The 18303-nt window shown below is 37.0% G+C and overlaps 1 protein-coding gene across 9 annotated transcripts in view; it reads left to right on the forward strand.

Moving 5' to 3' along the window:
* The window catches only part of FRMD4B (FERM domain containing 4B), a 309226-nt gene that overhangs the window by 196688 nt on the left and 94235 nt on the right, over window positions 1-18303 (forward strand). For 7 of the 9 annotated variants that reach the window (XM_039851669.1, XM_039851670.1, XM_039851672.1 and 4 more), the window contains 3 exons: window positions 5345-5410; window positions 7346-7440; window positions 12594-12686. In XM_039851669.1, coding sequence (XP_039707603.1) covers window positions 5345-5410; window positions 7346-7440; window positions 12594-12686 — 254 coding nt within the window. Of the gene's footprint in view, window positions 1-417; window positions 428-1707; window positions 1712-4257; window positions 4303-5344; window positions 5411-7345; window positions 7441-12593; window positions 12687-18303 lie in introns of those variants that run through there. The other 2 variants (XM_039851674.1, XM_039851667.1) reach the window with 2 other exon arrangements.

The following is an 18303-nucleotide window of genomic DNA, read 5'->3' on the forward strand; positions in this document are numbered from 1 at the left end:
TATTGCCCACTATCTTTTTGTTGGCTTATGAGAAGACTTCCTGTGGAACTCCTTAAATGAAGTGTTGTGACTTAACTTGGCAAACTAATTTTTGTCTGGGGTGAGGAGACTGAAGAGCTAAAGAGAGAAATATAGACCCTTAAATTGTAAAAGAAGGCAATTTGTAATGAGAAATGCTTCTTTACTTATTCTTCTCCTAAGTGGAATTATAAAATTCCTGTTTAGTAAAGAAAGCACATTGTCAGGACAATTTAATAAAATATGAAATGGAAAGACAATATATTTAATTCCTTCTGTGGGCTATAATTACATTGAAAACTGCAAAATATATTTAATTTCTTCCGTGGGTTATAATTACATTGAAAATTGCAATAGAACATGGGCTCTTCTGCCTCGGTTGGAATCCCAGTTCTGCCTCTTAATAGTTGTGTGACCTGGAGCAGGTTACTTGGCCTCTCTGTGCTTCAGTTTCCTCAACTGTAAAATAAAGATGATAGAGGTATTTACATCTGGCATTAAATGAGTTACTACATATTAAATATATTGAATATGCTCAATAAAATTGTTGTTGATTTTGTTATTTTTTTAAAGTGGTTCTGTATTCATGGATATAATTATTGTGATCCATGAATAGCTTCTATAAATGTAACTCCTGTTGTTGAAATTAGAAGATAAAGCATCAGTGGGACTAATGTTTTTAAATAAATAAGAAATGCCCAGTTTGGTGTTGTCTTTTTTACAGTTACAGGTTTTTGTTTTGTTTTGTTTTGTTTTAATTAAAAAAAAATCAACCTGTTGGGGGAAAGTGCATTTGAATAAGATGGTATTATTTATTAGCTGAGTAACCTCGCGCATACTGCTAATGTTCTGGCCTGGAAATCAGAGCCTTGAATTTTAATCCCAGGTCTTCCATTCACTGTCTGTGATTTTGGGCAAGTCCTTTCTGTAGTTTCTCCGTATCGCACATCAGTGGCTGTTATTAGATGCCTTCAAGATTCTTTATATTTATAAATTCTACAGTTCCAATGATTTTTTATGCTGCTTTATGACTCTTCGTTTCCCTTTTTCTACCTACTCATCTAATCCATTGAGAATGGGATTGTGGGAAGACTCTCCCACAATTTGCAACTTTACAGTACAGGGAATACCATGTATATATCTAAGTGGTTAAGGGCCGGGGCTTTGGGTTTGGGTCCAGCTCTGCCATTTATGAAATTTGTTATTTATAATCTCTCTAAATTCATTCACCTTTAATAAGACTACGTACCTCGAGGGTTGAACATGTTAATACATGTAAAATACTTAGCGCAATGCCTGGAATATAGAAAGTGACAATTAGTGGTATTATTACTGTTATTATTAAAATGCCAGGCGCTGTAAAGCACACAAAAACTAACAGGCCCCTTTTTCTTTATTTCTGCTCCATCGGCTCTGGAGAATTTTTCTGCCACCTGTTTGTTAACTGGCTTGGTAACTTTACCTATCATATATCCTCTTTAAAATGGGTTAGTAAAAGTCTTCCCATTAAAAAGCTTTTTGTAAAAAAAAAAAAAAAAGACAGAAGGATAAATGGATTACAGGAAAGTTTAGCTGTTTGTTAATTTTCAATCAAATAAGGACTATAAAAAATATGGCCCTCAAAAGTGGTTTATTCCACTTTGAGAGTATCAGATTAAAAGTTATCAGGACATTGCTTTTGAGGCTCAGAAAGGTTAAGTAGCTTCTCTAAGATAACACAGCTACTAAGAGATGAAATATGATTTTGAGCCTGTGTGTGGCTTAGAACTCCTGTGCAAGTTGAATCATTTCTTAGGCCTCGGTTTTCTGGTGATTAAAATGAGATGCCCCCTTCCTAGGCTTCTGTAGAGGTTGAAATACTACACATCAATGGGATTCAAGTGTTAAGCACTTTGCTTAGTGCACAACATATTTGACATTGGCTGTGTTGCTTCCCTAGTACCACATGAACTTAAACCAAGGTTTGTTATTCACGTGACAGGACTCTCAGGAACCTGTCAGATAATACATTTGGGTGAGCTGGAAACCACAAAACACATCTGGAGAGGGAGCTGCTATGTTTCCAGCTCTTACAATCTAAATTTTTATTAAGTGGCATCTCCCGATTTCTAATATTGTCAACTACAATTTATTTATAAGCACTGTTTTGATGAACAAAATACATCCACCACCTTACAACCTTCAATTTAAGTAAGTGACAAGGGCTGGCCTTTTTATTGCTAGCAACTATGAAATCAGCCCTTTGAGCACCCAGAGCAGCCATCCTCACCGGGAGCAAAGGGCTTGGTGAGTATTTCACAAGGATTTGCCATTGTAGGCATAAAACTGTAGCACTTTTTTCTCCCCAGTTCATCTGCACCGCCCTTCTCCAGCTTGTGTGTATCTTATCACATCACAGAGTGAGGTGTTTGTTCAGAACCCCTCTCCCCCAAATGTCAGCTTTTCTTTTGGCTATTGTATTGCCATTGATGGGAACATCAGTGATTATGAGTTGATGACTTTATCGTATTAATGACATCAGCCTTTGGAAACCTTTTGCCTTGGTTTAGGTATAGATTCTTGTGGTATCTCATAAAGATGCTTTTAGTTACAAGAAGCAGAATCCAACTCAAATTAGCTTAAAAGAAAGGAACAAAAGGATTTATCGAAGCAATACAGGAATGTTTCACAGAAACCAAGCATAAAACTTCACACAGACCTGTGGAAGGGACTAGAAGTGACGGGAAGACATTAGGAACCTGACAACAGTTCTCTCCAGCTTTTCCTCTCAGGCTGCATGATTTCTCTTGCCTCCTTCTAGCTACTTGTCTTCTTCGTTCTCTCTGCAGATGGCTTTTCTTTTTCTCCACACACAGCAGCTATTGTCTGCCCCATAGCAACCACGTTTTCATCTACTCAAACTGAACTCTATATTCCCTGAACTGAGGTTCTGATTGGGTCAGGTGTTCATCCCTGGTTCAACCAACTGAGGACAAAGGAGCAGGACCAACTCGTACAAATGTGGCCACTACTGCCATATTTGTCATGAGATGGGCAAACACACCAAAACAAACAAACAAAAATTTACTATTAAATTCTCTAAGACAAATTTATGTGTTTACAAGAGGAACATTGACTAGTCTGAGGGAGGGTGAAAGCAAAAAGGAAAGGAAAAAAAGATGCTTTTTTAAAATCAGGAAATACATTCATTTAGATTATGAAACAACAGTGTAGCTTGAAATATTTTATGAAATATTCCTTAATGGAATGAAATATTTTGAAATATTCCTTAATGGATTCATACTGTGTGAATTGATCTTTTGAGTATTATCTTATTACATCTTTCTGTAGGTCATGTATTTGAGATTTGCTTATGTGGGTTTTACAAAAGAAATAAAATGATTAGAACTGACATATTTATTTCTTTCCTCTCATAGTATAGAAGGTTAGAAAATAAGATGACTTTTTTTTCAATTAGAGTTTAATTTAAAACTTGATTTTGCTGTTTTTCTTGCCCAGGTAACTTTGAATAAATTACCTTAAATTCTATACCTTGGTTTTCTTATCTGTAAAATGGGAATGTATAGATTTTTGTGGAGCTTTAATGAGGTAATATACATAAAGTACTCAACTTAGTGCCTCGAACAAACAAAGATTTGTTCCTTTTCCCCTTGCCACCAAAAGTGTGTATTTGGCCTTGGCTTTGCAGAGTCAAGGACGTAATCAGGGGCCATAGGATAACGTACAGCTTGCCCAGTTACCTCTTAGCACTACTTCAAGTGGTTCTTATGGGCCACTTCTCCATAATACTATAGCCTAACCGAGTTAGTTTTTAGACTTTCAGAACAGAGCTCAATCAAAAAATGTAAGTGCAATAATTAGTATTTTTCACATTAAAAATAGGTTGCTTATCTCACTCTGAGCCTCAATTTCCTCATGTGTGAAATTGAGGATAATAACACTAATCCTAGAGATCATACATATAAAGCAATGCTAAGTACATTGTTCATGCTCAGTAATGGAGGCTATTTTCCTTTAAATTAGGTTTATGTGTATCCGAGTTTCTAGGTCTTATAGTTTGGAACAACAGCTGAGAGACAAAATGCTGCCCATGCTTTTCAAAAGTGACCCAGCAATTACATATCTGTGGGCAAAGCCGTATGTGCGAAGTTCATTGTGACATTGCTTTTAGTAGCAAAAGACTGGAAACACCCTAAGTGTTTCTCAGCAGGAGACTCATTAAATCATTATATGTCCACACAGTGATTCGATACCATGGAACCTAGAACTGTCATAAAGAATGAGGTTGGTCTATATGTGTTGACATTGGAAAGATCTCCAAGAATTAGCATAATTCTTTCTACTCACACTGAAAACAGGAAACACACACACACACACACACACACACACACACACACATACACAGACCCACACATACAGAGTCATATATATATAGGTATGTATAAAATTTCTGGACAGTTACACACAGAGACACAAATATTAAGAGTACTTGCTTCATTTTCAGAACAATATGGCCAATATAATAGTATTAAAGTAAAACGTTTAATATGAATATGTTTTTTAATATGTAAAAATTCATATGAAGGCAGTCTGTGAGTATTCTCAAACTGACAGGGTGGTAATTGCAGCAGATAAAGTGATTTGAAGCATGAGTTAATCAAGGGGAAGCATTGCATTATATATTATTTAAATATTTTACAAAGAACATTTCCCGGTATTGCAATTATAAGTGAGAAAAATTAAATACACTTGGAAATTTATACATCGAACTGCTCTTAACTTTGTGTCTTAACAGTTCTTAACTGTTCTTAATTATAGTAGTGATATACTGACAAAGTGGGGGCAAAGGTGTCAAAAATGGAGACTTGCAATTTTAACTTTAGAATCTTATATTTTTCTTCTTATAATTATGCATGTATTGTATATATTAAAATATACCAATGAATAAAGTCATTTTCATTTAAAAAGATAAAATATTAATTCAAGAAAAAATATAGTAGTTTCCTCTGGGAAGGAAACCTACTTTTCATAGTATAATCTTGTGTGTAGTAAATAGGTATTATTTTTTTCAATATATTGAGTTGTCACTGCTTTTTATTCTTTTCTTCTTTTAAATCCAAGAGCTAAAAGAATTTTTTTAATTAAAAAATAAATCCAAGAGCTAATGCCATGTAATAAATCTGTTTATGACAAAGCCTGTTAATTAACTCAACTGAAGCCATTTTTAGACTGAGCATATCACATGTGAAATAAAAGATAAATCAAGTTCATGGGTTTTCCTGCCAGCCCTGGCCCTGACACCGCTCTTGCTATCTTGTCCCTACAGATGACAGAAGGCAGGCACTGCCAGGTGCACCTCCTGGATGATAGGAGACTGGAGCTGCTGGTTCAGGTAAGTAATGCCCACACAGGGTCAGCCCATCCTGGTTCCCTCTGTGAGCCTTATAGCCTGTGTTTAGGCTGCTCACTTATCTGTGCCTCAAAGCCAATGACCCAGGATTGAGAGGAGAAAGATAACTTTGAAGTCAGAAAACCTGGTCTGTATATAAGAGTAACTATAACTTGGTGACATGTATTCAGAGATGCTTGGGTTCCAGTCTCAGCTTTGACACTCACTAGATATGTGACCCTGGGCAAGTGACTTGACTTCTTTAAACCTCTTGTTGGTAAATTGGGGAACATAATGCTTCCCTGAAAGGGTTATCATGAACTGAAAATCTGCCACTCTCCTGCTACATGACATTCTCTAAGTTAAGTAACCAGTTTCATAACTGTGAACTGGGATTAAGATTGCCTAGTCTTCCTCAGAATTATGGTTCAAATCAAGCTAGATTATATATGGTAATGAAATCTCTTTGTAAAATATTTGGGATTATATGAGTGATGAAATTTTAGTGGTTGATGCTTCTCCCTTTAGCTACCTAACACTCTACCAAGAGTCTTAAAAATTGTGGAAGTCCCCACTGACAACCACACCTATAGTTGTGGCTAGAATTCTCTCCTTTGACGAAACCTAAATTTTTCTCCCTTCTAAGACTTGTCCCTAGCCCATTATACATAGGCTTCAATTAGAATGGATATAGTACAGTCAACAATAGTTTCACCAGAGCAAACATTTTAGTCTAGATTTCTGTTTATTTGTTTTTCCTTCCTTCCTTCCTTCCTTCCTTCCTTCCTTCCTTCCTTCCTTCCCTTCCTTCCTTCAGCTTCTTCCTCCTCATTCTTTCCTTCCTTCTTCCTTCCTTCTTCCTTCCTTCCTTCCTCCCTCCCCTTTCTCCTTCACTTCCTTCCCTTCCTTCCTTCCTCTCCTCCCTCTCTCCTCCTCCCTCCTCCCTCCCTTCCTTCCTTCTTTCTTTCTTTCCTTCTTCTCTCCCTTTCCCTCTCTTTTTCCTCTCATTATGGGTATTCTTTCTTCCTCAACAGCAAACATTCAACCCTCAAACCATTATAATGAACCCTAAACTGTTTGGGTCAAAGTCAAATCCAGCATACACTATCACTCCAGACATTCTGGCTGATTCCAAACCATAGTTTTTCCTATCAGGTCCAGTGCTCCCTAAAAGCTCACAGATTAGGTATTTCTAACTAGATGCTCAGTATTAGTGATGATGATCTATCTATACAGTGAGTACAGTTACTCTCTAGAGAGAAATAAAAAGCTTATGCTTTGGAGTCAGACAGACTGGGTTCAAATCTCTGCCCTTCCTAACTGTAACATCAAGCAATGTGCTTAATTTCTCTTGGCCTTGGTTGTCTCATCTATAAAATGGAAGCAAGAACCCTACCTCATAGGCTTATTGTAAGAATGAAATGAGATAATAGATGTAAGGAGTTCGGCACAATAAATGGTTGGTTGTTGTTTGTTGTTGTTGTTGTTGTTGTTGTTAGTTCTCTCCGTGACCGTTCCCTGCCACAGCCTTGGGTCTTGATCCTCTTCAGCTGGCATCTACCAGACAAAGGTAGTCCTACAATCCAGACAGTGAGGTGTTGAATATTCTTTGTCTTGGTCATTAGCACCATATTAAATTTAAAAAAGAGTATTTTTCCAAAATACTAATGCATTAGTAAGCACAGGTTTACCTTAGAAGAAAACAAGTAAGGTACTGGACTGAATTGCAAATATATGAAAATGATGATCTCATTGACATTTCCTCTCCTTCCCAGGCTCTTAGAGACTGGTCAATAGTGCAGTAACCAATGCAGCAAAAGGGAGTCAGTATTTAAAAACAAACAAAAGCTGCTTTAAACTATTTGGGGCAGAGGAAGATGGTAGCAATAAGAGAGAGAGGCAACCAAATTGTTTCTAATCATATGTTTATCTTGACAGCCCAAACTTTTATCAAGAGAGTTGCTGGACCTCGTGGCTTCACATTTCAACCTGAAAGAAAAAGAGTACTTTGGAATCACATTTACAGATGACACGTAAGTGTTTTTCCAATAGTTTCTATTTATTTACCTTTTGTCTGGACCACCTACTCGCTGTTGTTCACAATTAGCAAAAAAAAAAAAGGAAGGGCGGGGAATGCTCCAATAATTAGAGTATATCCTGCTTAGTTAAAGATTTTTTAATGCAAGATTTTTCTCCTAGGAGTATTGCAAAAGGAAAAGAAAAGAAATATTGACCGTTTTAAGAATTCAAAATATCGTCCTAAGTGTTTTAGAAATTTGTTGTAATGAGTTTATTATTTTGAATGCAGTTGTGCTTGCTTATTTAGCTTATGTATCAGTGATGGAAGTACTAGATTGTCATTCATTCAGATCTTGAAACCAAATAATGTTTTGGTGTTGGTGGCAAGAAAGTTTAAAGGCAAATTTATAGCCCACCCGTAAACTATGTATATAGTTTAATAAGGAATGAATTTTTTAACTTCCATGTAGGTCCATTTTATGTTACATCCTCACTATCTTTTTTCTTTTACTTCTTTTTTTATTCTAAGTTGGATATTGTATATATTTATCAACAATTTAAGTTCTCTCTGAAATGAGGCAGGTATATAACAATAAATTTGTGAGAATTTAAAACTTCATGTAAGCAAATGTTTATACTTAACAGCTCTTTTCTGTGTGTGTGTGCGCGCCTGTGTCTATGTTCATCTGTGTGTGTGTGTGTGTGTGTGTGTGTGTGTGTGTGTGTCTGTTTTTACTAGACCAATTTACTATTATATGCAGCCTGATACATTAACGAGGAATACTTCCCCTTCCCAGGGATAATTTCCAAAGATTTCTTCAAATATTAAAATTCAGGAAAATGTGTTCCAGACACAAAATATATTGGCCAACCATCCAGCATTCCTTCCATAACTCTCCCAATTTAAAGATTCTTTTAGTTCTTCAGCTTAACCAGGCATAAAATACTCTCAAGAAGGGGTTAATTTGTTTTCCATACCTTGTGGCTTCTGACTGTTTCCAGCCTGGGTGGGCTACAAGCCTGGGACCTCCTGGAAATGCCAGTGGGCTCAGGACTTAGACTGGGTAAAACCAAATAACTGAGTTGTCAGGAGACATGGAAAAACCTGACAACTTTGATTCTGATCTCAGGATATTTTAAGAATAAGGTTTGACAAAGCAGAAAAAAGTGCACTCAGCATCACCCACCTCACTTTAAATCACAAAATTATCTGTTCACTCAACAACTATTTGGGACCTTGTATGATCAGTCCTCTGCTGGACGAAATAGGAAATGCATATGTCCATCGACCACATGCTCTAGCAGGAAAGACAGTAGTAGTGCATGTGAATCAGGGATTAAAACACACACATAGGTTGAATATGAATGTGAATGAAATAATAGCTAACAGTATGACATAAAAATCATAAATACCTAATCAGTAAGTGCTTTGAACACTATAATTTTAAAAAGTCACATAGAGTAGAGGCTAAAAGCATGAATATTAGAGTAATTTATTCACTCAACAAATATTTCTTGAGTGCCCATCACATACTAGGCATTGTTCTAAATCCTGGGAGGTCAGCTGTGAACATACAAGGTTGTTATGTTCATAGAGCTTATATCGCAATGGCATAGTCTAGCTGAACAAGTAGAAAAATAGATAAATGGGAAAATATCAGAAATGATAGGCGCTTGGGAGAACATAAAATAAAATAAAAGGCCAAAATCAAGACAATCTGGGGTGCAATTTTAGATGGGGTGAGCTAGGAAGGTTTCTAGGAAGAGATGCATAATAAAAAGCAAGAAGCAGTTTTGTAAATTTTGAAGAGGCATTCCAGATAAATGCAGTGTAAAAGGTGGGACTGAGCTTGACTCTTTTTTTTTTTTCTTTTGAAAAAGGAAGAAAAAAAAGCCAGTGCAGCTAAAATATAGAGAGTAAGAGGCAAAATGGAACAAGATAGGGTTGAGAGGGAAGCGGAGGGAATTTGGTAGCTGTGTGATCTTTGGTCAATTATTTAACATCTCTGACACAAGTTTTCTCATCTGTACAATGGCCCTAATAATAGTACCCATATAATAAGTACTATATAAGGCACATATAATAGGGCACTAGTATTATGTACTTTTAAATCATATAAGTATGCAAAGCCCATAGTACAGGCACACAGTAAGTGGGAGCTGTCATCCTGTTGATCAGTGTTCAGAAGGAAGCTAGAGGAGGACTGGTATGGGAATCACACAGGAGGTAACTAAAATTGGACCTGGCAGGGCAGGGAGATTTTAGATAGAAGGGAGAGGAGGTAACACTCCAGGGAAGAGTCATTTGTGGTCCAGTGCATGGACGTGATAATGCACGTGGTACATTTACCCAATAGCGAGGAGACTGACCTGATCACAGAGTAAGATACAAAAGGGACAAAATCGAAAGTGAGCCCTATGAGTCATGTAGATGTGAGAGGCCCCCCTCAGCCACTGAAGGATATTATGTAGAGGAGTGGCATGATTTAGGACTGTGGTGTCACAAGTTCCCCAGGCTACAAGGTTCATGGTGGGCTGGAAAAGAGGATCCGGTCCACATAGAAAGTTTCTGGGAAAGTTCCAGGCTCAGGTGAGCATAACCAGACAGTGCATAAATCAGATGTTCAGACTGTAAGAGCTTTTCTTCAGAAAGAAATAATATGAATGACTTCCTTTAATGACCTGGGCCACTTTTCCCCTCTCCTGCCCTGAGATTTCTCTCTAAATCTTCTGTTGAGGGAAGAATGTCTCACTCAAGCACCTCCTCCAGTCATCTCCTGTGGCGGCAGTGGCCAGTGTTATAGTCTTTCCGAGAAGCCTGGCTCCAAAATGTCCTCTATGCACTCTCTTGCAAGTGACAGCAGAGTCTATTTTTGAATTATGACCAGTTTGGAAGGTGTCTTCTGGCTCTAGCTATGTTTATTTTCAGAAGAAGTATGCACTGGGCTTTTGGGGAGGGGGAATGAGTGGGAATTGGCCATTCCCACCGTTCTGGGGAACAGGTCTGGAAAATTATTTCTGTCTAGGGGTGTCTCCTTGGAATGTCTTGGTCACAAGCCTAGTTCTTTTTCTTTGTCTGGTAAATATTTTTGGAAAGTATTTTCTTTCAGCTCTCCCCTTTCCCTACCCCCACCATAAAACCACTGAGTCGGATCCCTCCCAGGATGCTGTGTGAATTGCATTTTCCAGCCTAGATGCCACATCAGCCGTTTGCCTTTGGTGAACGTCTCTAAATAGAATAAGGCAAAGCTGAAGGGACACTTTGTCAATAAAACTAGCTAATGTCTATACCCCACTCCACAGGCCAAGAAGAGAAATGGAAAAATAGAATCGTGTGGTTACATAATGAAAGTAATGATGGTGACCAACAAAAATCAATCCATGGTCCTGTTAGGGGGAGTGGGGCAGAGTTCTGAGACTCACCCAGTTAGTTCTGGTGTTCTGTGTGCAGGGTGAGTCCTTCACCCCTAGAGGGCAGTCGCCACCCTCCTGAGACAGTGACCCTTCATAAGGGTTCCCATTTCTTTCAACACATTTCATGTTTTTACTTCCCTTCCTTTGAAAGGATCTTCTGAATAAGCTTTGTTTATGAAGGCATAACAAATAGGTTTTACAACACCATTATGACTTTTGATCACCTTCCCCATCTGATGGGCCTGAGATGATGGGCCTTATGTCATTTATAACAACTTATTTATCTTCATAATATCCTTTAAAGAAAAGCCAGGGACAGATATCAGAAGCCTCGTTTTTAATTACAGAAACAAAGATATATTTTTTTCAGCGCTAAAACCAGTAAGCTACAGAGATCAAGCCAAAAGGTATAAAAGCTGATTCAACCCTCTAATTTCTTTTTCTCCTATATTGAAAGCCCTAGGTTGAAATCCCCACTCTGTCACTTTCCTTGCAGACTTGTTATTAACATCACACATAAAAAGTTCCAGCTTGGCTGAGACTGAGTGGTTGGTCAATAAAGATTAGCTCTTAGTAGTAGTATTAATATCAGTTTTATTTATATCCACTTTTCTTACCTATTTATAATGAATAGAGCTTAGAGTGTTCTGATTTTTAAAAAATTGTTTACTGAAAGACAAAAATAGGTTGGCAAATGTCTTCTGGCCCATTATAGGTTTTGTTAGAATTTGACACCCCGCCGCTATCAGCATGTTCTTAAGTTTTATGTCAACGAGCATAATGGAGTCTATGCCCCCTGGGAATTTACAGTCCAAAACTGATCAACTAATTGAAAAACTTGGAAAAAGTCATGTAAGCAGTCCTGAGCCTCAGTATCATCAACGTTTGCATCTCTTGGAGGTCAAAATTTAGGAAGAACTATTCATAGCCATGAATTTGGTGAGTCTTTTGAGTAAATAAAGAAATATGTATGCTTAAATATTAGAAAGTCCATAATGTATATACAGAAACAGCACCCAGGAGGTGTTCAAATCTGTACTTTTAAGAAAGCTATAGTATTGTTACCTGTGTCTGTCTGATTTCATTAAATGACCAGAAGTTTTCTTCTTCATGACTATCTAAAATATTTCAGATTTCATATTTAATAAGAACTTAAAGATTAATATATTTAATGTCACCTGGTTTTTTACTTCTAAAGGCAGAGTTCCTTGTTTATCCTCTCAGATATATATATTTATATATTTATATGTATGCATATATATATCTTTTAATTTTTTTAAATAGTAATATACTCAGTGTTATGCATCTTGCTTTTTTATTTAACATCATATATTAGAAATTGTTCAAAATAAGGTTATAAAGATAGTCTCAATCTTTCATATGGCTGTATTGTATTTCAACACTCAGTTTAAATTCATTTTTTAAAACAATACCCTGTTGGACATTTAGATTGTTTTGTGCCTTTTCGCTATCACAAACAACGTTTCAGTGAGTGACTTTATATGTAGGCCATTTTCCACATGTGCAAGTTTATCTTCATAAACTCCTGGAAATGGAAATGCTGGTTCAGAGGCAGGTGCTTTTATAATTTTGGTGTAAATTGCTAACTTGTCTTCATTACTGATTGTAACAGGTTATACACCTACTATCAGCATATTGGAGTAACTTTCTCCACAGCTTCGCCAACACTGTGTAATATTGAACCTTCTTCTGATTTTCTGTTTAATCCTTTTACTTTGCTTTGTTCTCACAGAGGTCAGCAGAACTGGCTACAGTTAGATCACCGAGTTCTTGACCATGATTTGCCCAAGAAACCAGGCCCAACCATTTTGCAGTTTGCTGTGAGGTATGTATCCATAGACACATTGAGCATCCCCACCTCTCTTTAAAAAAAGAAAAAATTCTGGCGATGAGAGATAGAAAATAAAAGAAGTGTCCTATCAAAACATTAGTATGTGAAAGAGATTCTCTGCTTTCTTAGTCTGGGGACCAAGTTACCATAGATACAATGTAGAACTATTTTCTTTGAAGATGAAGTATAGAATCACCTTCCTTTATTACTCAAATGCTCAGTTTGAGCCCCATGATCAATTTAAAGCTGAAAAAAGGTAGGTAATATATTTTAATACATAAGTCTGTTTCTGACTCAGCATACTTTTGATTTTTATATTTGAAATATGGCAAACATTTGTTATTACATTTTATTTTCTAGAGACTATAGAAGTAATGGAATTTATACATTTTACACCTTTAATATGAATAGAAGATAAAATGCAAACAAATGCTCACTGAAAGAATGATCTTAACAGTGCAGAAATCTGAATTCAGCTTGCATTCAGAGAGACTGCTGGGTACAATGCATGGAGTCCTTGTTCTCTGAGTTCTGCTTGAGCAAGTCTCTTAACCATACATATGGACCTCAATTATTTCTTCCTGAAATGGATGTATTAACTCAATTAATGATTTCTTAAAACCAGCCCATGTTGGAAATGTTGTTTTACATTAATTATTTGCACTCTAAGATAAATAAAATGTTATGAATAGTAACACTGAGTTATTGTACCTAGCTTAAGAAATAAAACATTACCAATTTTGCTGAAAGCCCCTCTCCCCAGTATCCTGAATTTGATGAAAATTTTTGTTTTCCTGGTCTGAAGCCAATATAAAATAAGCTGCTATGATAGATTTATGATAAATCTAAATATGTTTTCATAAAGCTCAATCAACCTGAAGAATATTCCTGTATTCTGAGTTTATGTTATTTTTTTGGATGTTGAAATCTGCTTTGTTTTGACATGATATAGAAGTTTCTTATTTTTCCTTTTTGGGGCTTTTATACTATGATTACCTGGCAAAATCATGTTGATTTCCACAGTTTTTTTTTTTTTTTAACTTCAGTGTGCTCCATGAAATACAAAAATGTAGTAATAAGATGTCCTACCTTTTTTTTTTAAAGGATCTTTTTATATATGAATTGATGGCGAATTGTGGATGGTAGCTTCCTCTTATTCAGTAAACAAAGTGTTGACAACCTCCAATTTGTCGTTTGCTTTCTGCTTTGAAATCTGGTTTGAAAATTTCTTACCACCACAAATCATATTTTTAAACCCCATGAAGCAGGTAGCATAATCATGATTTGTTCAGGAGCATAGCTGATATGGAAAATGTACAGAAATCCTTTAAAAAAATATAAGAGTTTCTTGGAAAGAATGTGAGTGCTTTTATCCACGAAAATGGAGAAAAAACTTAGCGGCTGCACACTTCAGTGTCCATGAACCAGAAAGACATGAGAACAAAGAACAAACATGAGCCAGAAAGCAATGGGGAAAAAAATGCATATTAGTAATTAAGTAGGGGTCAGAGAATAGAGAAATTTTAATTGTGTATTATGTAGGGAAAATGGCTTAACATGAATCATTTTTTTCATAAAGAATTATATTATGACTATAAACATTTCAAACTACATCAAAGTATAGAGTAAAAAGTAAAAATTACTCTCTGCCAGCCTTCTTTTTCACCTCTACCCCCAATTCGTTCCCCTTCTTAGAGAAAAATAAGGATAATAAGTTGTTTGGTAACTGACTTTATTTTTTTGTTTAGAACTCTCTTATTGGGTATATAAAGATCTACTTTATTTCTTTGAGCTTCCATAATTTAGCAGTCCAGTCTCCTGTTAAGCATTTAGGCTGCTTCCAATTATTTACACTAAAACGTAAGCTGCAGTTAATACTTTTGCACTCTCATCTCTGTGCACACATGTAGTGTTTATGTAGCATAACTTCTCAATGAAAGCATTATGTCTTTGGAGAATTTAACAAGTACCTTCTATGTAGTAACCAGATTTGTGTACTAGTTCTTTGACAGCTAATACCTGGTTTATTTTTGGTCTCAAAATGCCAGGGAAGACAATTCTGCCTTCCCTTCTGTACAGTCATTCATAAAGCCGCCCTATCTTTTCGGAGCAGGTTCCTGAGATGCCGGAGTAGCCTGCTGCTTGTTCATGAGTTTCAGCACTTACTTAGAATATTATCTCGAGAGTGTCCCATAATCACTTGGCATGACTTTCCCTTAACTACTTCATGTTTAAAACCCTTATCAAGTTTTTAATTCACTTAATTCTTCTAACAGTATAATGAGATCATAATAGTCTTTGTTATTATTTCAATTAAGTACTTGTTGTTACTCCAATTTAATTAAAGAAATGATCAAGCAAAAGCACACACCGAAGAATTAAGAAAACTGACCCAGGTCACTGAGTGGAATGTAGTTTTTTTGGAGGTCTTACAAATGTGGTTGCCACATACCCAGTGAAGTCAGTTGCCTTCTGAGGGACTCTGGCCTCCTCTTTTGAGAAAACAGAACTGCTGGTGATACACTTATATCCCAATAAACACCACCATCAACCCTCTAGGTTGCCTGTGTGACTGAACGTTTGTTTAGTCGCTGAAGAATAGAAACAAAAACAGTATTTTGTTCTGTTTGGATTTTGATCACTATGTAAGAGCCTCTGGAAATACAGAGGACCTCTTTTGATATCAGGATCATTTCCTCTCCTATCAGCAAGTATAGCTGCCTGTACTGGAACATGGGGTGCCAAGTCCCTTGTTCATGGACACTGAAGTGTGCAGCCGCTAAGTAGTTAATGCTTCTGGATAAAGGATTTCCCACAGTGGTAGCACATTACAGGGTCTCTCTTATTTTTCATGCATACAATTAGAAGTATCCAATGAAGATAGGTTCAGTAAGTTATGGCATTTTTACAGTGAACAGTTGGTCACTTTATAAAAGAGATTAGATGAAAAAGTATGTTGCATTTATTTCAGAGCTTCTCCAAGGGTGGAGGTTGGGGGTCATAGCTGAATCATCCTGGGAAATTTTTTAAACTATAGTCACATTCCTCCAACCTCCAAATCTCCCAAATCACCCACATTCCTGGCCCAGATTCTGATACAGTGAATGCAATGGTGAATGCAGGTTGGTTGTGAGAAGTAAGTAGTCCAGAGATACAAAATGATTTTGCAAAGTATTATGCACACATAATAAAATATCATTTTTTTATTATAGCATTTATGAAAAAGGAAAATACCATACAGTTTTGCTCTCAAGAAGTTGCCTTTCAGCTGAAATGTAGCATTAACCCTATGGCAGGCACTGGGCAAAATACTGCCTCATTGATTCCTGCGCTAAGCACTGGGGTCCTACAGATTTAGGTGGGTTAGACTTTCTCCTGGTTATTATCCCCACCGGATGCAGGGAGCAGCTCAGAAACACATGCTGCTTCTTCAGAAAGGAAGGAAAACATTTAAGATGTGGACACTTAGTTCTCCCTTTATGAATTGCAGAATTAAACTGTTGTCTTTTCTTTAGTTATAAAAATCACAATTATATGTGCTAAATACGTGCATGACACGTGTGTGTATAGACGCCCCATAACTTATTTATGCACCATAATTTATTTAACCAGTTCTCTATTTCCATGTGAGTCCCAACTCCCCCAGGTTGCTGGTGGACTTCTCCAGGCAGGGGTCGTTATCTGCTGTTGTAAATTATCTTCTGCAAACACATGGGCCTCTTTGGTAATGCAGCCCAGATGTGAGCATTTGAAAAGCTTGATAGTGAGTGAGCAAGCATTTAAATCAGAGAACAGGGACTTGGCGTGACCTCATTGGAAAAGCTCCCATTTCCTCATGAGAGGGCAATAGGAGGTAGCTCAGACTGGTACCACCCAGCTCCTTGCAAATCCAAGATCTTGGAGTCTTTCACCCCACTTATTCTTCTGAATACCTCTTTTTTTTTTTTTTTTTACTTTATTTCTGGTCTTCCCTCTCCTCCTCCCCTCTTTACCGTCTCCTCTTTCCAAGTCACCTTTGCTATGCCCTAGGCCTATAAGTGGCCACTCAGAGCTACCCATAAGCATCGTCTATGCCACTCAAAGCTAAGAACTGACCACATTAGTGGAAAGTTCTAGGGGGAAATGTGGGGGAAAACTACTGTCTTTCTTTCATAGTTGCTGCAACACCAAGTCTTTGAAAGACTGCTGAGTGCCTTTTCAGTACTCCCTGGCCTGGTTATGGTACATTCAGCCTTAGAAAGGGTTTAATTCAAGGAAGCATGATGACTACAACCCGTGAGACCCCATCATTCAACCTTCTTATTTTTTAAGAGAACCAAATAAATGGACTGCGATACAACAGATAAAGATTGGTAAACAAAGAGATTTATTAATATGGAAAGATGCTCTCAGCATATTCTAGGAAAAAGAAGCAGACCACAAAGTAATATATGCAGCATGGTTACACTTATATCGAATATTTAGATGGATAGAAAAAAGTTAAAAGTGTTAACAGTATTTAATCTCTGGGTAGAATGATTATGGAAATGCTTTTTATTTATTTTTGCTTGTCTATATATTTTTTTCCTGCAATGAAAATATTACTTGAGCGATATTTTTATGCAAGTGTGAGGAGTGATAGAAGGAAGAAAAGCTAAAATGTTTGTAACTGGATGGCCATTAAAATAAAAATATTTTAAAGCTATCAAAGAGTAGGTAACGTATAATAGGGAGAGGACAAGAATGTGTTAAAAAAAAAAAAAACAGAAATTACTGATTCCTCCTACTGTAGGTTCAACAGAGGAGAGTTGAGGATGTGTAGGAATCAGCCAGCGCTCTTTGCCCACCCACCACACTCCCATCTGAATGCACAATAACCCAGAACCAGGAAATGATCCTGTCAGTTGCCCTAATACCATCCACAACTTCCTAAATGGCCTAACCCATTCTTGAACTTTGAGACAATTGGTTAGCAGCCTCCATCTTTGAGGATTCAACATTCTTAATTTATATGAGAATTCTAGAAAGACACAGAATCCTTAAAACTCATGCTTAATCTTGATTCCAGTTCCTCGCAGGATTATATTTCTCAGTGTGCTCCCTGATCCAGTATCAGACATCTTTGGTGAGAATCTATTCACTCTCCTCTGTAATCTGTCCTAAAGGTGACATCAAAAGGGCAAAAGGAAAGAATTAGTATTTTGAAGGATGAAAAAAGCTGTAGCATGCAGAAGTTAAAAGCTTGGCCTTTAGTATAGGGTTTCTCAATAGCGGCACTATTGACATTTTGGACCAGATAACTTTTCATGTAGGGAGCCATGCTGTGCTGTATGATATTTGCAGCATCCCTGGCCTCCACCCACAAGATGCCAGTAACACCCTCCAAATCAAGACAATCAAAAAATGACATTACCAAATGCACCCCACCCACCCAATGAGAACCAGGGCGTTTGCATCAACTCTTCCACTTATTAGCTTTGTGGCTCTTGACGCCCTCTATGGGGCCTGTTTCCTCACTTATAAAATGGAGTTGGAGCTACAGGAAGGTAGTATAGGGGGTTGTTAGAGGATTATACGTGTTATATATGTTATAACAATAACAATAAATGTTAACTATTTTTATGATATAAAT

This window comes from Pteropus medius, unplaced genomic scaffold (assembly GCF_902729225.1).
Source record: "Pteropus medius unplaced genomic scaffold, Ma_sr-lr_union100, whole genome shotgun sequence".
NCBI classification, from domain to species: Eukaryota; Metazoa; Chordata; class Mammalia; order Chiroptera; family Pteropodidae; genus Pteropus; species Pteropus medius.